This window comes from Grampus griseus (assembly GCF_964374135.1).
Source record: "Grampus griseus genome assembly, chromosome: 20".
Lineage (NCBI taxonomy): Eukaryota > Metazoa > Chordata > Mammalia > Artiodactyla > Delphinidae > Grampus > Grampus griseus.
In genome coordinates this window covers 31,801,738-31,828,579 of record NC_139014.1, presented here as the reverse complement: position 1 = coordinate 31,828,579, position 26,842 = coordinate 31,801,738, and the positions used below count along the sequence as shown (strand labels likewise).

The 26,842-nt window shown below is 39.8% G+C and overlaps 1 protein-coding gene across 1 annotated transcript in view; it reads left to right on the top strand.

Moving 5' to 3' along the window:
• ANKFN1 (ankyrin repeat and fibronectin type III domain containing 1) overlaps positions 1-26,842 on the top strand; it is a gene marked incomplete at its 3' end in the record, with an annotated part of 422,952 nt that overhangs the window by 384,734 nt on the left and 11,376 nt on the right. Inside the window, exons 15-19 of the mRNA XM_082679310.1 lie at positions 1,977-2,143; positions 4,782-4,932; positions 6,488-6,656; positions 16,241-16,407; positions 23,458-23,671. Of these exons, the coding sequence (XP_082535436.1) occupies positions 1,977-2,143; positions 4,782-4,932; positions 6,488-6,656; positions 16,241-16,407; positions 23,458-23,671 (868 nt within the window). The remainder of the gene's footprint in view (positions 1-1,976; positions 2,144-4,781; positions 4,933-6,487; positions 6,657-16,240; positions 16,408-23,457; positions 23,672-26,842) is intronic.

Sequence of the window (26,842 nt, the reverse complement as noted above, 5' to 3'; positions counted from 1 at the left end):
TATTTCTTTGCCAAATATCTTAGAAGTTATTTAGTCTTTGCTTTCCTATACATGCTAGTTATGTCTTCCTTTCAATTGTGACCATTCTTATTTTGTCCCTCTTCTGCTATTCTCATACATTCTGTTTTAGGGACAAGGCCTGATTTCCACATGTTGCAAACCTATTATATATAGAAACAGTACTGGGCACTAAGGAGACAAAGCAATTGGAAAAAAAAAAGGCCCTGCCATTAATTTCATAGTCTAGTTCAAGAAAAGAACATAAAAGAAGAAAAATATAAGTTAAGTACTCCTTCCTCTGTATGCCTACATTGCCTCTATTATAAACTGGTTTCGGTATATTGTGATCATTCCTTTACTCATCTGTCTTTCTTGACCTCGTCAAAAGCAGGGATCATATAAGGTTCCCCTGAAACCCCAATGTCTCCTATAGTACCTGGAACTCAATATGTTTGATAAGGACAGGACAAAGGAGACAATACACAATAGCATATGTTAGATGTCACAGATGGTTAATTCTACAGAGGAGGGGTCATTTCTTCAGAGTATACTGTCAAGGAAGACCTCATACCTTTCTGTTCCATACTGAATTCTATGTAAGTTTAAACTTGTTTTTTTCTCTTCTCTTTTGCCTTCCCTATATTTAGTGGTAGAGTTGATTCCCTCTTTTTTACCCCCTTTGAAAACTAGGCTAAACTCTGGCCTATAGAAATCCTTCCCCTATAATCAGTTTCCTGAGTCATCACTCCTACTCTGTTTCACCCCTACACTGCCCAAATGTATAAAACGTCTTACCTACTGATATACAGGAGAGGGAGTGTCTGTATTACCAAGTATTTATTACCTGAGTTCCTGCAGTCATAGAGAGAAGCAAAAGTCACAACCTTAAAAGTTCACTAGAAAACTGACCACGTAGAAAACAAAACTCCACTCAAACACCCCTCTGTGCTTAACTAGGCTGGCACCTCCTCTCGCACCAACTTTATTCAGTCTCCGCTGCCTATGGAATATTGTGATGTGACAATACAATGCAAATTCAATGCAAATCTATTACAAGGTAAATTTTTTAATCTTGTAAAAGATACAGAAGTTTGTGAAGCTGATGAGGATGACATGGAGACTAATCAAATCACATGCAAATTTACTGACAATTGAGAATCCAGCAATGGTAGGCCAGTTAACAACTGAAGACCACACAATGAACAAGGATTCTATAAGAGAATGACCTGAATATCAAATTTGTTTAATGCAAGGGAAAAAAAAATATATGGAGCCTTCAAATACTCTTGCAAAAATTATCCTCTTCACGATCACATTGTGAAAGTCAAACATGAGGAACAGCATTTCAGCTATCATACAATTTAGTCTAAAATGTTAACCCAAGAATCAATACTTGATTCTCTCTTCATTCTCAGAATTAGTGATTATAACTCGAATGTTAATAAGATAAATAAATCTATTGCTATTGCTTGTTTGATTTTTCAAGATAACAATCAAATCCTTTTTTTTCTACTTACTATAAAATTTTGATCCTTTTCCTGACACCAATTATCCTGAAATAATGAGGCTTCCTATACTGCTTTGTCAGTTTTTACACTTGCAATTTGTTTTCCCCCAGCTAAACAATAAACCCTTCAAGGACAGAAATTATGAATTCTATTTTTCTTTAGTATCTATCTGCCTCCACCACCAGCCAGACCATTCCCAATCACAACCCACACACCTATTCGTGGAACAGAAATCTGAGGAAAATAAGCATGCAGAATATATTAAAGGCTGAGTACCTGACTTGGAGGCTAATCCTCCTGAAGGTAAGACTGGCTGTACCACCAACACATTCTCAACGTTCATGGTGGTATCCAAGGTTTCTCACTAATTACTTAGCTACAGCTCCTTTAATTCGTGACATGGTGTGCCTAAGAAATGAAAAGAGATTGCCTTTTAATGTGTTTTTTGTTTTGTTTTTCATCCTACAGGATATTCTCTCCTATCACAAAAGGAGTCATCAGCGTCTCTCTCCTGGATTATATCTGGGTTACCTAAAGCTATGTAGCTCTGTGGATCAAATCAAAGTTCTTGTTACCCAAAAGTTGCCTAACATTCTCTGCCATGTGAAGATCCGTGAGAACAATAACGTTTCCAAGTAAGTTGTGAGGAGTTTAGATTTTCCTCATGATGAAACAATGGCTAAGTGATGGGTTTGATGTGCCAGAAGGAAACTGAAATGTTACTTCTGAGTGAAGTTTCTACGATGAGATGTCCTCAGGGGCCAGCACATTGGGGCAAAGGCATAGCTCGGTTTTAACGTTAGGATAAGGAGGGCTTGTAGTATTGATAGGTGGAAGGAGTGGGCCCATTTAAAGGGGACACTATCCTTTCACTTTCCTCTATGCAACCACTGACATTCAGGTTAATGAATAGATGCCCTTTTCTTTCAGCACTGCTATTTCCAATATCTTTTCTCCACAACCTAAAAAGTCACATTTTAAAAAATCACTTGTGTAAATGGGTTCTAGTAGAGTAACTGGTCTCCCCTTAACCTTAAAGGACCCTCCCTACCCTCACTCCCCCCACCCCAACCCCCTGGCCTAAGGACTTTGTGTGTTTCCTACACTCTTTATGGTTCTCTAGGGAAGAAAAGAAGTAACAAGGCCTGACCTTCTGGAAATTGCTCTATGATTTGGCATTATGGTGAATTACCGTTAACTTTGGAAAACGTTGCCCAGTCTTGGTAATCTGACTCAGCTTTACCACTAGCCCTCTAGTACACCTCTGAAGGTCTACTAAAATGAACTGAACTGTGTTCAACACAAAAAGAAAAGGAAAAGAAAGAACAGACAAGAAAAGGAAAAGAACTTGAAAAAGAGTCTGTCAAGCTTCCATGTACAATTTAGATCCTCAGGCTCTAGGCTGCACCTACAGATTTGCTTAACCAAAGGAGACTCTAATTTGGTCATTTAAAATTTGGTCACCAAAGTGAGAAGAACTTTTTAACGAGAGTATCTCACGATGTTTATTAAATACTACTTGATGACAATGAAGGAGATGACGATGACGACGGTCTCTTCAGAGAACTCACTAGCTGCCATATTCTCTTCCACTTACCAACTACACCTAGACTTAAGTCTGCCATCTGGTGGCCACTTCTACAATCAGCATTAGTTATCTCAGTCCTTCCCAAGAGGCTCATTTGTGGGTTGATTTTGCAATGGTTACTTTCATCCATTTTCTAGATTTGTGCCTTAAAGGTTTAGACTCTATCTTTTAGTGGTTGTACCAACTAATTTCCATTTGCCAAGGATCCAAGTTTCATTTTTACAAAAGACTCCAGTAGCCTTCCCTCTGCCAGTTCCATCTCCCTCATCCTTAAAGACTAAACTGATTAGTGGTAGATGTTTCATGGTATTCCTCCTGGTAATTTATTTTCTAATTTGACTACAGATAATATTTTAGCAATGTGGTCCTTTAGATTTTGTGCATACTCGTGCTAGTCAGAACCCCTCATTTAATTCAGTATCAGTGACGGAAGAAAAGATATAGTTCCCAAGCAGGTTCTCAAAGATTTCAATTATTTGTGAGGCCAACAGTATGCCCAGATTGAAGCAGGATTTAATTTTCTTTTTTTTTTTTTTCCTCTTATTGAGACAAAGGGTAGATTTTTCCATAGTCTTTTCCAGTGTGGGAATTGAAATGAAACTGATATCATGAAAACAGAAACTTTTCTAAGAGGGTAGCTGGTTAAAAGAGAGTGTATTCTGATGAAAAGCTCATGTCACAATCAATTTCATTTTCTGGCTCATAGCTTGGAGCCCCAGTGAGGATAACCCATCAGGGAGAGCCCTCAGAGGATTTTCACGAGGGTGGGAACATATGTTAGCACCTCCTCTCTTTCCAACCCAAAACAGGAGGGCTTTCCTTTCCTCTCTAGCCTGCTCCTGAGAGCACACTGCTGCTCCATGCAGAGTTAGAAAATGTGCCAACTCAATGTGTTTAGAGATTTGTGCTAAAATACCTGTGGAAACAATGTTGCCCAAGAGGCTTTTACCTTGATCTTTTCAAGATCCTTTTGAAGAGCAGCTTTTGGGGGACAAACCAGATGTGCTTTCCTCCCACCACCATTCTTTTCCCTTCCCTTCTGCAGGACATTTGGAAAAGTTCACTAGGAAGGATTGTAGAGCATGCAGAATAAAGACACAGATGACTGGTTTGAAAGGAGGATGGAAGCAGTGATGTGTGTCCCCTGGTTCCTTTTATTGGAATTGTCTGCTGTTCCTGTTTGTGATTCTCAAGCTTTTGGAAGGGGAAGGAAACCAAAATAGTACCCACGATCACAACAGGCCAGGGTTGAAACGTGCCATGTGGTTTCTTGCCTGAGTTGGACCAGAGTCCTGTGGTTACCCAACTGCTGAATTAACCAGCAGATGCCCCTGTGGTAAAATGTAGGGTCTCAGAACTTACAGGGGATCTTCAGGAAAAGAAAAATGAAGACAGGAAATTATTACAAAATATTTCAAAGTTCCAATCTCAAAAACTGATTCATTACAAATCAGACCTGCTGTTCTGAGGTGTATGTGGTTTGATAGGTGAAATAAGCTTAAATTAGAAAGAGTTCATTTTAAACTCCATTTGGGTGGCAAAAAAAGTTCAAATTTCAAGAATTGCATCAAGTTTTAACCACCAAAAATTGGTTATTCAGGTTCTGGACATATGCAGTAAAAATGTTCTGAGCTGTGTTCTGAACTTTTGTAATATTTCTAATTTTAACTTGACTCAACATACAGAGAGGAGTGGGAACTGGTCCAAAAGCTTTCTGGCTCTGAATCTATGGAAAGTGTGGATCATACTTCTGACTGCCCTGTGCAATCGTTCTTCTACGAGCTCCAGATGGCAGTGAAAGCTCTCCTTAAGCAGATCAATATACCTCTACACCAGGTACCAGTCTTTACCATTTTTATCTTCTTTTTATGGCTCATGGAAACTGCATTATGGGGTAAAACTCAAGAGGTAAAAAAATATATGTATACATATTTTGTTCATTTATTTACACACCACTTTGCACATACATGCACATTTTCAATTTGATGCCTGTAAGTGGACACAGGCTGCACTTCTGTACCTTTTCTCTAGCTCCTCCATATTGATGTCTTCCAAAGTTCCCAGAGCCCACTTCACTGTGGTTTGGTCAAACAAGGAAAAATAATTGCCTAACCCACCTTGAAAGACATCAAGTCTCAGCTTCAGGATAGCATGAAGCAAGGGGAATAAATAAATAAACAAATAAGTAAATAAATAAGTGTATGGTTAGATTTGCAAATAATTTACTTACGAACAGAAGACTATTGGTAGTCTAAGTCTAGAGCAGTGGCCAAGGTTATGCCATGCTATCTTTCCACAAACAGAAAATTTGCTGTCAAAATCACTTGTCTTGTCTAAATCAAGATGTGCAAATCTTACCTCCACTAATAAGCAACTTCAAAAAAAACAAAAACCCTGTAGGCACAGAAGAGAAGAGTAAATGTTTATCAGGTTCTGTCTAGTAAGCTAACATCATGTAGCATTAAGTTGGATTTTTTTTTTTTTGGACCTACATTCACCATCTCTCCCCACTCAACACACACACACACTACTATTCCTATACACACAGAAAATACACCAAGTTTAGCCTGCAAACAGGAAGACTGTTAACAGGAGTGACCGGCTCTCTTTAAATAACAGAAAGACAACTATGAATTGGCCTCTGACCCATGGAGGCAAGAGTCTATCTGAGAGTGTTCTTCCATTGGGGCACTGCTCTGATTACAAGTCAATATTGCAAGCCTAGTCCAAAACAGCCAACACTGATGAAGAATAAATTGCACAAGATGCTATAAAGACACTAGAGGAGTAACTGGATTATTCTGGGGGTGGCCATGTACTCAGGAGGAGGAAAAAAAATACCAGCTCAACTTGCAACAGTAGATACCATTAAAGGGTTTCTTGGGCTTAGAAAGTTTGAAGCAGCTCATATTTCACTGGTGACTCTTGGGCTACGTATACATGTTGGGAGAAGGCTGCCTAACTGCCTAAGAGTACATACTTTTTTTTTTTTTTTTTGGATACTTGTAAAATTTTCTCAGTCCTTGGCCAGAAACTACATTTTCCCCCCTTAACCAACTTAAATTGAAACTAGTGGATTTTTAATTCAATCCATTTTTGTTGCTTCATGTAATTATATTCATCATTTTGAAAAGCCCACAGAATGCAATCATTTTCTGCTTTTATAAGAAGCATAAATGTTGTTTTCAGAGTTTATGTGGAACATTACTGCCTTAAATCTTGATTTTATATAGCATTATTAAATGGACTGAACCCTAATATTTATGTTGTATAAAAATTCCAAGCTTGAAGTTGTGTAATTTTGTTAGATGTTTTATGCCAGTTTGGTGTTGTTTATGTAAGTGCCATGCTGTAACTCTCCTATTTTTCCTCCGCGCGTGTCCCTCTGCAGGCAAGGAACTTCCGCCTCTACACACAGGAGGTGTTGGAAATGGGTCACAATGTGTCCTTTCTTCTCCTGCTCCCTGCCTCAGACGACGTCTGTACAGCCCCAGGACAGAATAATCCTTACACCCCACACTCAGGGTTTCTTAACCTCCCTCTTCAGATGTTTGAACTTGGTATAGTAGCTTGTTTCACCTAGAAATATTAACCCAGCCTCCTTATAATAAAATCACAAAGTTATATCTGTTCCCCCTTGTCCCAGTGGAGGGTCAATAAATCACATGACGGCTTTGGCAACAACCCTTCCTAGAACTGTGTACAAGTCTGAGAGAAAGCAAAGCTCCAAAACTATGTGCCTGAGCAATAATTATTGAAACCTAGCTAAGGCCCAATGGAGAGGAGGGACTTCTAAACAGAAAGTTCAGTTATCAGGCTGCAGTTCTTGCCTCCCCTTTGCTTTCCTAAAACATAAATACAAGAACTAATGTTTTCATGAAAAGCACTGCCCCTTCTCTTTCTTCCTCCCTTCTTTTCTTTTTTTTTTCTTTTCTTTCCTTTTCTTTTCTTTCCTTCTTTCTTTCTTTCTTCTCTCTTCCCCCACTTCCCACCCCCTCTTTCCTCCAAATGGGAAAAAAAATACTGAAATTAAAATGTAAAGTGTGTATCACTTTAAAGGGGAAAAAAGCCTATAAGTAGTGCTAATTTATTAAATAGACTCAATTTCTAGCAGACCATTTGAGAAGTTGACAGGGTCTCCCAGGATGCAATACTGTGATTATAATGTGGGATTCTGAATGGTGGAAGATCTTGTCCTAACTTTCAAAAATGAATAGCCTGGGCCCCAGGTTCTCTATTTTTGCAGAGACCCCTGCTGCCCACTGAAAATGTGAATAGGGAAGCTTTGTCTCTTCCCCATGCTTCATTTTGTAACAGGCCAATAAGAGGCAATTAACAGGAGTTCCATCAGTTCAAATGGATTGCAGGATTTGTGGAAGTGTGAGTGACGGGGTGGGTGGAATGGGGGCAGACTCTCTTTGGATTGCTCCCCAGCCGCCAGATTTAGAAACAGACAAGGCAACTGCCTGATGTCTCATCCTGAGACCCGGGCATCTGAATCTGAATTTATCTCTTGAGGATAAATGGATAAAGTCTCCCAGTTTCCCTTTTGCTCCAAGCAGTTTACATGCCCAAAAGCTGATGAACAGCAATTGCTATTTCCAGAGCAGGGAGAGTTATAAAGAGAAGCCTGAATCAGACTTGCAGACTGGGACTTGAGAGTACTGGGTCCTCTATTGTGTGGCACTGGCCATCATTTAACCTTCTTGTACCTTTTCTGTGTCAAATCATTAATAATATTGGCCATGCCACTCCCAAAATGCCTGAATGTGAATGTGACCATTTAATGAGTTCCCCATCCAAATGAACATTTTTAGTCTATGATATAACTGATATATGATATATATGATATAGCTATTACAAAACATAGTTTGAGTCAAGGTATTTCAATTCAAGTCGCTACCTGCACATTAGGTACCTACTGTGGAGATTAAGAGATGAGTTAGGACTAAGGCTCTGCCCTCAAGGGGCTTTTTAGTACAGTGGCAGGAGTAAAATAAGAACACGAGTTAATTTTTAAATGATGTATAATGTGCCAAAATCTTACGCGTTAAGTGATACTGAAAAAAGAAATGAAAGCACGTTTTCTCAAAAAAGGTATCAAAAAGCCGTCTTGGAGAGGGGATATTTGATATGGGTGTTAAAGAATGGACAGGATGCTAATAAACATGGATAATGAAAGCTTTTTTGTCAGAGGGAGAGCAGAATAAGCAAAGACGTAAGAACAGAAAAACTCAGAATCAGAAAAAAGAACAAGTGGTCCAATTTGGCTACATCTGAGAAATGAACAGAGGACATAGTAGACATAAAGCTGTATGGACAAGCTGTAACCATACTGGGCAGTACTGTTAAGAGTCAGGCTGAGGAATCTGTTTAAGATGGATTGAAAGCAGGGTTGGGAAGATAGTTCAGAGGTTATTATAATATTCCAGTGTTAAGGTAGACACAAAACAAAAAAAGGAAACAAACACAGATGTAAGAAACACTGGAAGTAATCGACAAGACTGGACAACTGTTTGAATGAGAAAAGGCAAAGTTTAGAGACTTCTAGAATACCCCCATGGTTTTTAGCTTCAAAGACTGTGAGGATACCGCTGCCATTAACCAGACATAAGGAAATCAGAGAAGAAAATGCTTTGGGGAAGAATATGATACTTCTAGCTCTGAATATCTTGGTGCTAATTCAACATCCAAGTAGACATATACAACTGGCAGTAAAAATGCAGAAGACGAAGTTGGGTACTAAACACAGAAATTTGGCCAATGTCTACTGATAACAGCTGAAGCCATGAAAGTGAATGATTTCCCAGGGATAGATAAATGACAGAGAAAAGAACTAAAGAAAACACTTCACTGGAGAGCCAACTGGGAGTCCACTCTGTGTGAAATGGTCATTACTGTTCCATGATTACAGGCAAAAATACATGAGATTCATTTCCCCGTGCCTCAGTGGGGAATGGGAATGATCAATGATTTAGTATCAGTCATAATAGTGACTTGACTCTCAAGACCCTGGAAGACCAAGCCCTGCAAGTATCCTCTCTATCTTGCTTTCTGGGAGGCTCACACACTATTCTTGGGCAACCACACTTTATCCTACTGCTGTTACTATTCTACAATTTCCTCTCTTCACTCATTTGTTCACTAATTCATCAATAAATATTTTAGTAACCTACTATGTGCCAGGCACCATTCCAGGTATTGAAGTATCAGCAATGAACAAACTCCTCATGGTGCTAATGACAGTCCAGTGGGGGAAACAAATGGTAAACTAATCAACAAACATTAATATTGTAAATGTCAGAGAGTAGTGAGAGCTATGAAGAAAAAAAAAATCAGGATAAAGGACTGGAGTGAAGTGACAGGAACTACAATTTTGTATAGGATGACCTGGAAAGGCCTCTCTGAAGAAGATACATTTGAGCAGAGATGCAAGATTTCCGTGCAATGAAAACAGCAAGTGCAAAGGCCTTACAGTAAGAGTGTGCCTGGCTAAGAGGTCAGTGTAGGTGGAATGTCGTAAGCAAGAGCAACAAAGATAGGAAATGATATCAGAAGATCAGCAGTGGCCAGATCATGCACGGCTTCACAGATCATGATAAGGGCTTTGGATTTTACTTTAAGTGTGCTGGAAATACAATAGAGATTTTTGAGCAGTAAAGTAACATATTAAAAGCTCTGCAGAATCTGGCAGTCTTCCCCACAAAAAAATAAAAAGCTTAACTTGGTTTAACCCAACATTTTCCAAATTCATATGACAACAACTAGAACCATTTTAGGCATGGCACCTGTTAAAAACCCACAGAAAACATACTTCAGGATATGATGCCCTAGAACAGTGCTTCTCAAACGTTAATGTACATAGGAAACACTGAGACAGCTTGTTAAAATAGATTCTTGGAGTCCCACTCCAGAAATGCTGAGTCAGTAGGGGCTGGAGAATTTGCATTTCTAACAAGCTTTCAGCTGATACTGAGGCTGCCAATCCATGGACCACACTTGAAGTAGTGCTGCCTAGAACACAGAGAAAAAGACGTTTCAGGAATTTACAAAACTAGGGTTGTGGTTAGCAAAGTAATAGAATCCAACAGTGTCTATCTCTTTGACCCGTCTTACCTCTTCTCAATACTAAAAGCAGTATAAGACCATCAGGTACTATCCTTCACCTATGAAAACCAGGCTGTAGATCAAAGCCTGGATCTCAACAGTTTCTGACTTTAAGATGTTTTTTCCTAGAGTAAAACATAACTTCTTATCCTACTGGTTCTCCGTTGTTACCATATCGTTGGTGACCCACTTGATTAATGAGGGCCATGTAAGTTTCCAGAAAAGACCACTTGATTGGGCTTGTTTCCACTGGCATACACAATTCTATTAGTCTTCTCTAGGGATCAGGAGGAAATATTGCCAGTATCAGGAAATTAATATACTCTAGTACTACGCTTATTGTACTTTAGCACCACCAGCAACAATTTTTTAAATACTACTGGGCCTTAGTGAGAACCATGATAAACTCTCTCTTATTTCCAAGCAATCAGAGCTTCCAAAGAGGCAGATTATCAGTTACTTCCTGCAAGCACTTCATAATACCGTCTACAGGAACTCCTAAGAGCTTGCTACAGTGGGCCTAGGCCCCTCGAAGAAAGACCTAAGCAATTTTTGCTCGTTTTTGTAGGTAGGTAGGGATTTCTATATTCCACAGACAGGTCCATAGTAAAAGGTCAATAGATACACTAAACATTCCTGAGGAAGAGAATGTTGTTGAAAATTCAATCAGAACTCAGAAAATTGTAATAACAACATAAGAGTTCTAAGAAAACTTGAAAAGTGCAAATTATGGGAATATACACCCTATAACAGAATAAAGTGTTATACTATATTTCAGTCTGACTTGTATAAGTCACGCCTTATACAACGAAAAGATTTGAGATTTGGCACACTGACCATGCTCCTGCCAGTGGCCCGAGTGAATCATAAATAACTTGCTAACCAGCTATGGGAAACTGTATCTGTGCCTATTCCAGCACAAACTAGATCTAGCAAGGACAAAATGATAAAGGAGCTTAGCCCTCTGTCTCCTGGAGTAAAGACTAGGCTGAGGAAGACCCATAGGATGTTCCTTCATAGGATTACTTGTTGGGGAAAGAGAGAGACCATCATACAGGAGGATGCTGTGAGACCTCTATGAGCAGGGTTGAGCTGAGGCAAAGTGGTACAACTGCAGACCCACTCCCCCTCCACAGCGTAAGAGCTGATACTCCCCGACTCTTTGGATAGGAGCAGGATAGCAATCCTCTGCAGTAATAAAGTATGTGCCTAGGGAACAACAAGGGTCACTATTTATGCTGTTCCCAGAAATGAAAGGAAAAGCCCTTAGAAACTCTGTTCAGTGATATGGTCTCTTGAGGATTTGCCTAGCCTACACTGAGGAGGTCACCCTGCCCTGACCCTGTGGGCAGTCACAATTGAGAGCAGGCCTATGAAGAAGAAAGTTGACTTTTATCAATTTCCTTGGCTCTATGATTCCAACTGACTTGACTAGCAAGATTAAGAAACTGGGGAATTTTTTAGAAACAGTTTGAAGCCTGGTATATATTTCATACTTCAGTGCTTGGCTGCATCCTTCATTCAACAAATATTTACTGAGTTTCCACTGTATGCAAAGCACTGTGCTGGGGCTGGACATAGAGACATTAATAGGACACAATCTGCCCACCAGAAGTCTAGAATCCAGTGGCGGATACAGACGTCTACACCAATAGTCCCAATGCAATGAAAATCCTGCTGTTAAGATGTAGGTTGTTGAATTTCAGAGGAAAGACACCTAATCCTTTCATACAGAGATAATATTTGAGATAGACCCTGAAGTATAAATAAACATTCAGAAAAGGAAAGAAAAGGTAGAAAAGGAAAATCATTTTAAGCAGAAGGAATAGCATGCACGAAGGCTTGGAGACATGGGAAAATGCAGCTCAATTAAGTACACTCTTAGTAGTTCATTGTGAAAGATGCTTCAGGCATCTGAGGAAGAGTGACAGAAGATACAACTAAAATTTAAAAAAGTAAAAATCACAAAGGGCTAGGCCATCCTAAAGCGGTTAGATTTTATCCTACAGGCAAAGAGGAGTCATTAAAAGATTTTAAGAAAAGGAATAATATGGTCTTACTAGGTTTTAGCAACTCTATGGATTGCAGGAAAACAAAAAAAGGACTGAGACTAGAGGCAATGAGACAGTTAAGAGACTGGCCCAGGTGGGCAACGATAAGAACTCAAACCAAGACTACCACAGCAGGGGTACAGAAGAGAAGGCAGAGGCAAGAGGAATTTAGAAGTTAAAATCAATAAGACTTTGTGACTGATTTAATGTGGTTGAAGAGCAAGATGGAGGAGCCAGAGAGTCTGAATAGGGTGCTGAAATGGATAATGCTGCCATCTACCAGAACAGGAAATAAGAGGGGAGGAACAGGTTTGGGGGGAGGGGAGAGATGATGAGTTAGTTCAGTTTGACAAATGATGAGTTTTGTTTGAGGTGCCTGTGGGATATCCAGGCATTGAGCCTAATGGAATCCAGGCCACAGGCTTATAAGAAATGGCACGGTCTCAACCCTCATTCCTAATGCCCATTTTTCATGATTTAGGATACCACTCCTGAATTCCAACATCAACTCATTCACTACCAGGAATCTTTAGAGAGGCATCTTATGCCCAGGTTCCTTCTGACACCTTGGCAAAGAATCACGGAACTAAACTGACCCTAGGAGGTAATCTTGTTGGCTCCTTAGCTTCCAAACTAGGCTACATGGCCCAGATTGATTAGGACTTTACTGAGTTAGAGATCTTTAGGAAGAATATTCTAATCTCAATCCCATTCTAATATTCTACCTACTAAATGCTTCATTCTTCCCAGGGGGACGTGGTAGGGATGTGAACAAAAATTTCTTTTATATCTGATATGTGCCACATGCTACGCTGGGCACTTTACTGTTTACTATTATGTTGTCTTATCCTAGGTAGATATTATTACCCCTGTCTTAGATATGAGGAAACGGAGGCTCCCAGGGGTTATATGCCGATTATTATGAAGGTAGTAAGTGGCAGAACTATGATTCAAATCCAGTTTCATCTGATACCTAACCCTGAGTACTTTCCACTCTACTCTACTCCTAATCTGACTTCCAGTGTTGGTGCCAACAATTTTATACAGAAAAAAGAGAGAGAAAACACCACAGAAAATCAGTCTTAGTTTGTAAATTAATAACAAATCATGTGGTCTGGGATAATGCATTTTTGTATCCTTATACCATTTTGCCTGTAAAATGCATGTGATTCACATTAGAAAAAAATTAGAAGCTTCCAGTCTATCCTCCCCTTCTCAGTGATGGCTACCAAATGTATCATTGCTAAACCACAAAAGACTATGTTAAAGTAACATTTGTTAAAGTAACATTAAAGGCTCTGGATAAAAACCACTAGAGCGGGAAAGTGAAGCCCTGTCCTTGTCGTTGAAAGGTCCTCATAGCTCACTGTGGTGAGTGGCACGGGTGGTGTGGGCACTGTGAGACCACCCACTGATCCAAGGCTCTGACCACAAGGAGACACAACAAGAGAAAGTTGTGGACACCCTGGCGTTCTAGAATTCAGATGGGACCGATAGTATTTCCTTTAAAGAAATTCTTCAGTGCCTCTCACTATCTTCCCAGTCATATTTTAGAAAGAAGGAAAAAAGCTGATTTTTTTTTTTTTTTTTTTTTTACAACTTGGTTTGGAAAGGCAGACTGTGAGACACTTCACTCTCTCCACTCTCCAGCCAAGAGAGGACATCTGTCAAGTGCAAACAGGATATAATTCCTCCTTGAAAGGCATAAAGACACATTCAGGGAGCTACAAGGGTCAAGAGTAAGCTAAAAAGTAATGGTGACTCTTTCCTGTAGAGAGGCCAGTAAATATCACAGACCTGAAGTACACCTTTTGAAACAGGAAAAGCAAAAGCACCTTGAGAAAAGAGAATGGAGGGAAAGAGGAGACTTTGGAAGAAGGGTCTGCTCTCTTCAGATCAGGGTGCACATTTTGTTGTTGTTCATTCAGTCAATAAACATTAACTGAGAAGTTATAATGTTCCAGGTTTTGAGGAAATAAAAATTAACAGGAGACACGGTTCTTGCCCTCAAAGAAATCACAGTCTAATACCAAGGCAGTCAAGTAAACACATTATTACAGTAAAGCAGGATCCGTGTCCTGATACATTTAGAAAACAAGTGGTCTAGGAGCACAAAAGAGAGAAACTAATTCTGCCTGGAGGGAAAGAGGTGTCCATGAAGATTTCACTGAGGAGAAGATTATTTAAACTAAAATTTTCAAGTATCAGAAGAATCTGACCTGAAGGTACTGGTAAAAAAAAAAAGGGTATTGGAGGAGAAGGAAATGGCATGTTCACAAGCATGGAAGCACAAAAGGGCCTGTAGTAGGTTCAGCTTGACCACAGTGTAGGGTCAATGCAGGCAGACAGCAGAGGGTGGTTGCATGACAAAAGATATGACTGAAGATAAATTAAAATCCTAGATCTCAAGGAGCTTGCTTTATAGTGATGTTTGGATTTTATCCTGAGTCAAGACGGAGCTCTACAGAGGTCTGTAACCAGGGAAAAGCATGAAAAGTAGATCATTTGGGAAGAGCTCAATAGTTTGTCATTTAATGAGATCAGTTCTTCTGTCAGACAAGGAAGTGTTAGAGCAGAGAAAGTGAGAAGGAAGGATCTGACACCAGAGAGAAAAAAAAAACCCAGAACCAAAGCTACTTGAATTCAGAAACACTGCCTTGAAATGGTGCACAGCTGGAATACGGATGGGCCACTGGAGACCTCACTCCATTCTTCTCTACTACTTCAATAGGAGGAAACACAAACAGAGCAGCTTACCCTTATACTCAACTGAGTTTCATCCTGAGAGAAGATCAAGTAAGGAAGCAGGCAGTGGTAAGACGGGAATTGTGGGGTACACAAAATCTCTCAATGTGCATTAAAGTAGGGCTCCCTCAGTAAGGTGTATAGATGACCAGATGCCCCATTTTGAGGTATGTGGTTTTAGTTTCCCTAAATGTCCAGGTCTAGGTCTCAGGAATCAGCAGCAAAGAGGCCCAAGGACAGTAGTTAGATGTTCTTCCTAGAATTCCTCACCAAAGAAGCCAAAATAAAAATGTTTCCATTCCACAGATTTGTTGAGTTATTACAGCCCTATTTCCAAAGCACAAAACACACTGACGCAGGTCAGAGGCACACAGAGTAAGTGAGGTTCCTGGCGAGTGAGTCTCCAAACTCAGCAATGGCCAGGAAGAGACTGGTACGACACTAGTCTGAATTGGGATGCTTTCCTCATCTTACTGGAATCTGAAGTTATGGTATATGATCAGAGCCAGTCGGAGAAGTATGAAAAATCGGATCACCTCAGGTTGCCTGCACCAGGCTGAGTCCCACACTCCTCTCTCCCTCCTCCATGATAGAGATGAAGATTAGACTGTTTCCTTTGGCCTCTGGCCCATTATCTTTCAAGAGAGGAAGGTGAAGACAAAAATGATCTATCGAGCGTTAGCTCCATCATCCTTCCAGAGGAGCTGAGGAGTGGAGAGGCAGGAGAAGAAGCAAAACTCATCATACTAGGTCTTTACAGACATTTCCCAGCCAGACAAAAGACAAAACATAGGCTGAGAAAAGCATGCCTTGTATCTTCTGGGACTTCTGGCCTTGGAAAGGAACACGCAAGATACATACTGGAAATCAGACATGGCAGTCAAAACTAGGTTTCAAATTGCTACTTGCTTTTTTTTTTTTTTTCCCCTTTAAAGTGATAAGCAAACTTATTCTCCCAGTAGTGGCCCAACTTTAGGGGCTGAACATAAACTGCAGCTTTAGCCGACTCCACTTCCCCATACCTTACCAGGACTTGGTAAACCTTAAAAGGGAATACTGTATGACTAAAGCCAGACAACTGGCCCCTTAAGAGCACATTTATAATTTATTTATGGCCTAATATTTTCCACTGATAGGATTAATAAATCATGTTTTCATTCAACTTGTTTCCTCTGAGGTATGAATTTCTCTATTTTGATACCAGGTCTTAACATGTTTTATTTTGCTTGTCCATTTTCCAGTTCATTTTTGCAGCTACAAGGAGAAATTTATTAGTCTGTATTGCCGCCTTTCTGCTGTTGTGGAGCTGGATTCTCTGAATACCCAACAGTCCCTGAGGGAAGCAATCTCAGACAGTGAGGTTGCAGCTGCCAAACAAAGACACCAGCAAGTTTTAGATTTCATTCAGGTAACAGTTTGTTTCTTCTGAGGTAAAAGGGAGAAAGAAGGGACATGGTGGAGGGGATGAGAACCAAGCATAAGAAAGAACAGCAATCTGGGCTAATTTAAAGACAACCATGTGCAAACAGCCTGTTGGTTTGGTTAAAATGCAGAGCTCAAGGAAATGTGAGTTTTTATACAAAGCCTTAAGAAAAAGCTACAGGTAAAAACACTGTGTTAATAAGAGCTGTATCAGCCCCTGTGGTAGGTAGCAGTAGTCTCCCATACTGGAGAGAAAAATCACTGCCAGAAGTAGAGATCAGAATATTATCCTTACCCAGTAGCCCACTGATAATTCCAACACAGAGAAAAACTGTATTAATTAATTCAATATCCCAGAGAAAAAGAGAAGAGAACGAGCCATCAGTTTATGTTAACCCAAATTCAGCTGGACCTAAGATTTCTCATCCTTTGGACTTCCTTCTGGCTGAACTGACACTTTAATGTGCAGCTACAGAGGTTAAAAAATGTGTTCCCTGTCCATGGTCTTTTCTGGAAAAGCCCTACGGTGACATCTTAGGGGCTTGAGAAAGGGGTACTGACCAGTCAACAAGAGAATTTGGATCTAGTCTGAAATTGCCCCTAAATCCCTTGGACAAATCTTACGCTCTTTACGCCTGTAGTAACCCAATGCACTAAATGAATATACAGTAGTCCCCTCTTAACCTCAGGGGATATGTCCCAAGACCCCCAGTGGATGCCTGAAACCGCAGATAGTATCTAACCCTATATATACTATTTTTTTCCTATACGTACATACCTATGCTAAAGTTTAATTTACAGATTAGGCACTGTAAGAGATTAACAATAATAAAATAGAACAATTATAACCATATACCATAATAAAAACTATGTGAATGTTCTTTCTCGCTCTCAAAATATCTTATTGTACAAATTTAATGCCTCTTCCGCCTCAACTAAGCACTTATCATGCACTGTGCCCAGAACTTTTGCAGTCTGAGGGGCAACAGCAAAACTACGAAGAATTTCTTTTCCTTCAGTTTCACGGAATGAAGATTCATTCTTACCACAGATCTTAGCAACTTCACCATTTTTTTTTTCCTTATTAAGTCAAGAACTTTCACCTTTTCACTTAAAGGAAGCACTTTGTGGCTTCTCTTTGTCATAACCAAACTGCCAGCATCACTACGTCTTGTGCTTTGGGGCCGTTATTAAGTAAAATAAGGGTTACCTGAACACAAGAACTGCAATATGGCAACAATCTGACAACCAAGGTGGCTACTAAGTGACTAATGGGAGGGATACGCTGGACAAAGGGATGATTCACTTCCTGGGCAGGACGGCGCAGAATGACAGGAGATTTCATCACACTTCTCAGAACAGTGGCAATTTAAAACATATGAATTATTTATTTCTGGAATTTTCCATTTAATATTCTCAGATCTCAGTTGACCAATGGTTACTGAAACTGCAGAAAGCAAAACCATGGATAAGTGTGGACTTCTGTAATAGCAATAGCCCCACCATAAATATCACTTTGACATATATTCAGGTCCATCTAATAAATATTTGTTGGACACCCAGGTGTCAGGCACTGTAAGGGAGATACAAAGTTGAATTACACATGGTCCCTGACCTTAAAGCATTTAAAATGCATTAGGGTAGACAAGAAATGTGTACAAACACTATTTGTAAAATGAGTTAGGTGCCAAAAGAGAGGTACAAAAAAAAAAAAGTTTTGTGCCAACACAAGGAAGTAAAAATTTACCTACATTTGTGGGCATAAAAAAGTTGCCATAGAAGATGTAACTGAGCTGGGCCTATAGGGATGGGTTAGTCTGTAGTGAGGAGAAATAGACTAAGAGGCAAAGAAAAAGAATCAACAGATAAGGCAGAGAGAGCAGAAAAATCGTATCTGGGGAATGATGAGTAGTCAAGATTAGCTGGGGCATAAACTGAATAAAGGGCAGTAGTGAGAAATTAGGTAAAAATGAAAGTAGCAATGAGATCAGATCACACAAGGGCTTTGTTAAAGGCCATGGTAAGATATTTGTACTTGATTCTGCAGGCAACAGGGACCTGGCCAAAGTTTTGGAGAAAGTCAGTTATAGGTTCTCACAGATGTTTAGGATAGATTCACGCAGGAGAGGATATTCCTTCCGTTCGCATTGGTATGGCCACACTGGTTGTTTATAGTAAGTACTCATTCTCATTGGCTACTAAAATAATTTACATACCGTTCCTAGATTTAAGGAGAAGTAGACTAAAGGCAGGGAAACCAGATACGAAGCTATTGCAACCCTCCAGGCAAGTAATGAGGACCTAAGATGAGGAAATGCTGTGAGCTTTGGGCAAATAAAGTTCTCTAAATCTCAATCTCCTCATCTGTAAAACAGGGATGATGATAATAATAGTACTAGCTCTCAGTGTCACTGCGAGAATTCAACAAGGTAATGCATGTAAAGCATTCACTAAAGTGCCCACACATAATAAGTATGCAATAAATTATACATTCATTCATTTATTAATTAGTAAGAAGGGAAAATGCTTTAAAACATGATATGCAAGATTGTGGGTTTATTAAGTACTCAGGAAGAAGATATTGTAATATGCTTGTAAAGTGTGAGCAGACAAATCCTATCCTACTTCTCTCATCCTAAATAAGATATTTCAGGTGACCTCTTAGACTATAAAAACAAACCTTTCAAGAACTTACTTGCTTTCTTGACCTGAGAGTGCAGTATTTAAAAATTCAAAACATTTACATCACTTACTTTATTGCCAGTAAAAGTAGAACACGGACAGGGGGAAGGTGGTGGGAAAAGGAAGAATGAAGCATGAGGAGAATATGAAAGATTGGCTTCTCTTTTGAACCCAATGTAAGGAATAGTGGAACAGAGTAAGAAGAATAATGACTAGAAGACAATTAGCATACATTTTTAGTCCTGAATCTTCTACTGATAAACCTTGGAGTACTGGACAATGCATTTGATCCAGGGGCCTCAATTTCCTCATATATAAAATAAAAGAATTGGACTAGATGCCTTCCTAAGCACCTGGTTGGCTCTAACATTTCATGACTTCTTTAACAACCATAAATATTTTTAGAGAAGCACTTCTCTAATCATACCTTAAGTTCTATTTCTGCTTTATTCCACTTAAGGCTCCCCTGAATCCACTATGTTCCAACACAAGAAAGCTGACTTTCTTCAGTCTGTCACAGTCTCAAACTACTCCAAGAGTTTCTGGCTCCATTCTTACTTCCAGATGACTATTCTCACTCCTCTCTTTCACCTAGTCTAGGGCTCCACTGCCTTTTTCTCTTTCCCGTTCATCACACCAGTAAGTGGGATGGATAAAGGCAGGCCAGGCCAGGAATTCTGTAAAGTTCTAGCCTGCTCTGGCCTCCCAAAGCAGGCAGCTTGAGGGCGGCCTCTACATACTCTCCAGCCAGCCAGGTAAACGTAGACTTGGATAAAAGCTAATTCCCAAAGGGTTCAGAAAAGCACTTCTTGGCCAGGCTGAAACCAGACCTTCTCCTTGCACCCACAGCCTTCAGTGGACTGCCTTGCTCCATCCAACATGGATAACTTCCCTGGCCAGAGCTAATGCAATATCATCTCTCGCCTTATCTATACTGGGCTTCTCAATCTCTCTTGCTCAGAATGAAAACCAGCTGCAGCCATTCACCCACTGGCATTCACAGCTCAGCTCACCACACACCATAATCTGCAGAGGCAAGTGACAACTGTGAGAGCATTTGTAGGATCCCAGATCTAAGACAGTGCTGAAGGCACTACACAAACCAAACAATGTAAACAGCAAGGGAGTCTATGTAAATACAGTAAGGAAAAGAAGCCAAGGAGTGCAGCCAGAAAGGCGAAGGGCTAGGCCAGGGGAGGTGCAGAAAATCACAGATAAGGTATACGGCCTTTACAGACAACACATGCAGCAGAAATGTCAAAGTGTTGAGACTTGGCACTTGGCATATCCTGAGCTGCTAAAGCCTAAAGGGCAATTAGGCTATAATTTATATACTGTAACACTTCAAATGCTCCTAAGCTGTAATAGAAACACAGCTCATTAAATATAGCCAATCTATCATCCCCTCAAGCACCTTGTAACTGTGCTGTGAGAAAACCAATCACCTTCACATTTAAATAAAAATATTATCTTGCCTGAGTACAGAGAAAGGGGTGTAATTTTGGGGATGAAAACCAAAATTTTTAAAGGGCAGGGTGAGAAATGGATGCAAAACTTTTAACCAACAGACCTAGTAAGTTCATGGTCTTTCTTTTTAAAAAACGTGTCAGCAAGTCTTTAGAAGCTGAATTTGGACATTAAAATCAGGGGGATTATGTTGGCAGTTATTTTTAGATCAACAGTAAAAGGTAAAAATGGGTGAAAATTGTACTTCTTTTAGAGCTACTTAGCTAAGTCCATTAAACTCAGTCCATAGGCTTCCCTGTACCTATGTTTTTGATTATTCTTCAGTTAATACCTCTTCACTTCATCACTGAGAAAAGTTAAGAAATAACCATTGTTTCTACACATAATTTTTTAAATTTCTACACTAACTCTCACTATCCATCCTCAGCAATAAGGCTAAAGCAATCCATCCAAAGAGAACAAGTAGATTGTTAATAATTGTAGTCATTTCCTAGGACTGCTGTAATAAATTACCACAAACGGGGTAGCTTAAAACAACAGAAATTTATTCTCCCACAGTTCTGGAGCCCAGAAATCTAAAATCAAGCTGTTGGAAGCGTCACACTCCCTTTGGAGAGTGGGAGAATCTGTTCTCTGCTTCCTCCAGCTTCTGGTGGCTGTTGGCATTCCTTGACTTGTGGCCACCTCACTTCAACCTCTGCTTCTGTGGTTACACTGCCTCCTTCTCTTCTGACTGCCACATCTCCCTCTGCCTCACTCTCATAAGAATGTCTTTATCAGGACATTTGTCATTGGAATTAAGGCCCACCCAGATAATCCAGGATGAACTCCTCCTGTCAAAATCCTTAACCTTAATCACATCTTTTGCCATACAATGTAATATTTACTCTTTTATCATACAAGGTAATACAAATTCCAGGGACTAGGACGTGGACATGTATTCCGGGAGGCCACATTCCGTCCACTACAATAACCATGATTGTCACTGTGACAACTGAAAACTTTATGACCACGTACAGCTTACAAGGTGCACTCATCTACATCATCTTACTTAATCCTCATAGTAACTCTGTTCGAGGGCAGAGATCTAAAGAATTAGATACCCATTCATTCATACCTTCATTCGCTGAATAATCATTTATTGAGTACCTAGTCTTTACACAGCCAAAAGTTAAAGGTACAAAAGCACAGTACCTGCCCTTGGCAGGACGTCCAAAAGTTGTCCATAGTCATGCAGTGCCTTAAACTTTGAGATGAGAGTATGCTGCATGAGATAGGATCAATAAAAGCTAGCTAAGAAAGCAACAATCCCATTTAGAAAATCTGTCCAAGTCTGGACTTGGACTTCCATTTTAGCCTTACCCCCTGAACTTCAGATTTCTCTCGTTACATTGTTCAGAGCCTCCTCATGGGCCTGCCACCGCTGAGCCTTCAGCCCAACTCACTGCCTTAACAAAGCCTGAATGCTCTCGTTACAGAACATTACTAGAAAGCAAGGGAAAATGGCTACCAACGCTGCAGTGCCATTCACTAGTTCACTCAAGCTTGCCTGTCACTCTGAACACCACAGACTCTCTCAATTTCAGACTCTGTGTTTGTTGGGAGCACCAGGCTTGTGGATTCTTTAGAGAGTATTCTTTAAGTACACATTAAGGCCCTAAAAAAGGAATTTTGAAAATAAAAGAGAACACTGGATACTCCCTTCTACAATCAGAGAGACCTTAACCTTGTAGTATTCATACAATGAACACCTTCTACCTGGAAACTGAGTGACCAACTTTCCAAAGGTTCTTCAAAGATAAATCATAAAGTGTCAGAGCTGGAAGGGAACTTAGACATTCGGTACGACCTCTTCTTTTTACAGTTGAGTAAGTGGGTCAGAAGTTAACGGCTTGCTCAAAGCACCCAGTGAAATTAGATGCAAAGCCTATCACAAGCTCCAGGGTCCCATGAAAAAATGTCATTAACAACCTTCTTGGAGAGAGTCAGAATAACCAGAAAGTTTATGGACAGTGTCTATTAAGATCTGGGAGAATATCTGTCATCTACAGAGATAGACACAAAAATATGAATGACTTTTACAACTGAGTAACAACTATTATACTTTATAATGAAAATGTTAAAATCACTTTGGTAACCCAGAAATCAAATGGGCTACTGTAAAATTACAAGGATGTTTAAATTACTTAGGAAGAATACGCTGTTTAAGCTGTTTTGTACTTTAGAAGCACTTATATGTAAGAAAGTAAGTTTAATATATGAAAGTTATTTCTATTAAAATAGGTCCAAGAATCTCTGCTTATTCCAGTGATGCTTTGTTCTTCTAGTTCACATAGAACTAAAACTACATTCCTTTCTTCACCTGTTCTGAAATTCAGACTTCATCATATGCCTTCCCCATAATATCCTAATGAGGAATATTTCATTACATGCTGAGAATTAGTAACACTTCATATGTATGAGAAATGTACCCTGCAGTTTTACAAAGGACCTTCAAATATATCATTTCACCCAGTCATCACAGCAGTCCTGTGAGGTATAAAAGGGGAAATGTCTTGTCCACATTTCACAAATAAGGCATCTGAGGCTGGAAAAGGTCAAGTAATTTGCCAAAGGTTGTTACAGAACCAGTAAGTTGTGGGTCCCAGCTGGAATCCAGGTCTTCCACTATTTGCACTAAATGAAATAGCCTCTCATGTAAAAACATGCAAGACACAAGAGATTATAAAGAAGAGGTGTTTTCTGGTTTAGCAAACCTATGTTGAAAATATTTTACCCTTGCTCAAAACCAATACTGTGGAAGATGTATCATCTTGGACTCTCAGGGAAACTTAAACCTTTTTAAACCTGTTTGATAATTAATGTCTTTTACCATTTTATCCCAAAGCAAATTGATGAAGTTTGGCGTGAAATGAGGTGGATCATGGATGCTCTACATTATGCAAGATACAAACAACCAGTTTCTGGCTTATCCATCACTAAGCTGATAGACCCCTCAGATGAGCAGAACCTAAAGAAGATCAATTCTACATCATCACATATAGACTGTCTTCCATCACCATCCCCATCCCCAGAGATGCACAGAAGAAAGGCAGTGAGCGGTAAGCAATAAGATCTAAAGTTCTATATTTCAGTCACCAGATTCTTGGTCCTATCTCCATTGATGAGGTTCTTTTGTGCTAAGTCATGAGTTCCAGCAAGCAGGAGGAAACACTGCTCAGTGGTAAGAGTCTAGAAGCACAGAGGAAACAAAATCAGAACGGGGAGGGGTAGGAAGCTAGGGTAATGACCTGAGATCACCTCCATTTAGGGGTGGGGAAGATTCAGTCCAGTTCTCGTCCAAGCTTCCAAGATACAAAAGGCATTTAACCAAAAGCAGGTAATAAAGATAACAGGCCCAGCCTCCAGTAAATAGGGAGGGACTGACAGGAATGAGGCAGGAAGTAGGTCCTAGCCTGGGTAAAGTTCATGGCAAGCTTCCCACCCACATGGCACCAATATCGTGGGGTGAGAGTTGGGAAAGAGAGAAACCGTGGATACACTAGAATCCTGAGCCTGAGGCCAAATAAGTAGACTGGTCTCATCATAGATACAACAATCAGGAGACAACTTACAGACAAGCTGGAGGAGAGGCCTAGCAAGTCGCCTCCACTCTCGGGAATTCAACTGGAGTTTACATAGCAAATACTAACTGAAAAAACATAGTTGAGTTAATACAAACTTCTACAAAACACCCTTATGCTTATAAACAGAGAGAAAGCATACTAGTCACAGACAATATAATGCTCTTGCCTAGAACATGTTAAAACTAATGCCATTTTTCTAGTTGATCAAAATAATGGTATTCAAAGCAACCTTCCTGATTCTGTAGCTTATAAAACCTCAAATTTTATAAGCTTTACAATGATAATAATTGATATTTTTAATAAACAGTTCTGAAATGTGAACTTGTCCCATAGGGGGCAGCATGGCGTAGCAGAAAGAGCTTGGGCTTAGAAATCAAAGACCTGGATTCAAATTCCAGCTTTTTTTTGCTAGCTATATGCGCTTGAACAGATTACTACGTGTAAGTCTCAGTTTCTGCATATGTAAAATGAGAATAATAACATATATACCTTGAAAAGTTACTTGTGAATAAGACAATCCATGTCAGAGGTTCATGGCACATAGTAGACAATAAATTGTAAGTACAGTACTTAATGTTATTCTTATTACAGAAAACTTCAGTGGGGACGTGAACCTTTTCTATAAGTAAGGTTATGTACATTTTTAAAACATCAATGTCTGAAAATCAAGTCTTGGCTAGTGCAAGAACTTGGGGGACAGCTAATTTACATTACCAAAGGATTCTATGATTTAACAAATAATTCAACAAAATAATTAAGTAGATTTTTATAGATTCCCAGTGGGCTGGGGATACAAATAAAATACCATCCCTGCCAGAAGCTAATCTAACAGGGGAGACAGATACATTAACAAGCAATTTCATACTAATTGCATATGTGCTATACTGAGGACATGCATAGGGTGCTACAGAGTCTAATGAAGGTGTTAACCAGGAAATCATAAGATCAAAGAGAGCTTCCTGGAAGAGGTGACAAAGTCAAGTACTGAAAGATAAGTAGGAGTTGAGCTGAAAAAGAGGAAAGAGGAAAGCATTATAGGAAGAGGAAGCAGAATGTGCAACTGTGTTGTAGTTCAGGGAACGGCAAGCAGTCTGGCTGCACTCAGGATCTAAGGATACTGCCTTTTTTTTTTTTTTCATTTAAAACAACATTTATTGGTTACCCACTATGTTCCAGGCACTCTTCAAGGTAACAGGGATATAATGATAAACAAAGCAAAGTCTGTGCTCCCACAGAGCTGACATGAAAATATAAACAAGATCATTTCAAATAGTGAATATTCCAATGCATAATACAAAACAGCAATCACGGTGGGTAGGGAGAGTGCTGAATCCACTAGGATGAACAGCAGAGACCTAGCTGTGAAGGTTACATTTGAACCAGCCACAAAAAAAGGATCCAGTTATACAAAGATCTGGAGTTGGAATATTCCAAGCAACAAAACAGCAAAAGGCCCTGAGGTGGGTGAGGGTGGAAAGAAAGCCAAAGTACTGGAGCAGAGTGAACAAAGGGGCTAGTGGTAAGAGAGGGGGTACAGAGAAAGGCAAGGGCCAGATCAGCCAGGGCATGGTAAGAAGTTGGAATTTTACTCTACCTGTGATGGAAAGCCACTGAAAACTTTTAAGCAAGGATTGATATAATCTGAATTTTCTTTAGAATCCAATCTGTATGTTGCTTGAAGAGACCAATGTTGGAAGCAGGAGATCAATTAGGAAGCTTATTAACAGAGGAGACAGTGCCTCAGGACATTATGATACTATTTACCAAAAACAGGTTAGACAGGAGAAGAAACAAGCTTGAGCGAATGGGCATGTTGAATTTAGGTTAGCTTTGGGACATCCCATGCAAAAAGAAACATTCAAAAAGAAAAAAACAAGATGTATGGGGTCTGAAGCTCAGAAAAGAGAACTGGACTAATAATATAGATTTAATAATTGTTGACATATGAATGATGAAGCTATGAAAATGCTTGATATTTCCTAAACAGAGCAGGTAGAGTAAGAGAAGAGACTATGGAAGGATCCCTGTGGAACAGAACAGCGAGACTTCTTAAACTAAGAAGTAACAACCAGAGGAAGAAGATAAAATCAAGAGAGTAGTGTCACAGAAATTAAAACATATCAAATGATGGTAAAAGGTTAAATAAAACTGAAAAGCTTCTATTTTTTTGTTTTGTTTTTTTGTTTTCGACAAGGAAGTCATCAGTAAACTTGATGACAGCAGTTTATGAAGGAAAGGAGATAGAAACCGAATAGAAGTCGATCGGGGAGTAAATGGGATCAGCAAGGATACACTCTTCAAAATCTTGGCTGTGAAAGAGGAGGAGGAGGGAGGGCAGTAGCTGGCGAGGTATAGGCTCGAAAGGGCATTTTTTAAAGGCAGGATAGATATACCCTCTGTTGTTCCCCAATTCACATAATTCTACAAACAACTCTTCAACTCTGCTTCCACTTCACAGCCCTTGTCTGCCCTCTCTACTCACAGAACTTTCCCAGTGTTTAATCTTCTCTTGGCCACAGGGTCCTAAGTGGGTCCCCCCTGGCTGTACGAGGGTGGCCTCTCCTGTGCCACATAAGTGCCAAATTCTCACGTTGGCCAGATGACGGGTTACACACACTCCCTGCTGGGAAGATCTGGCCAATTACA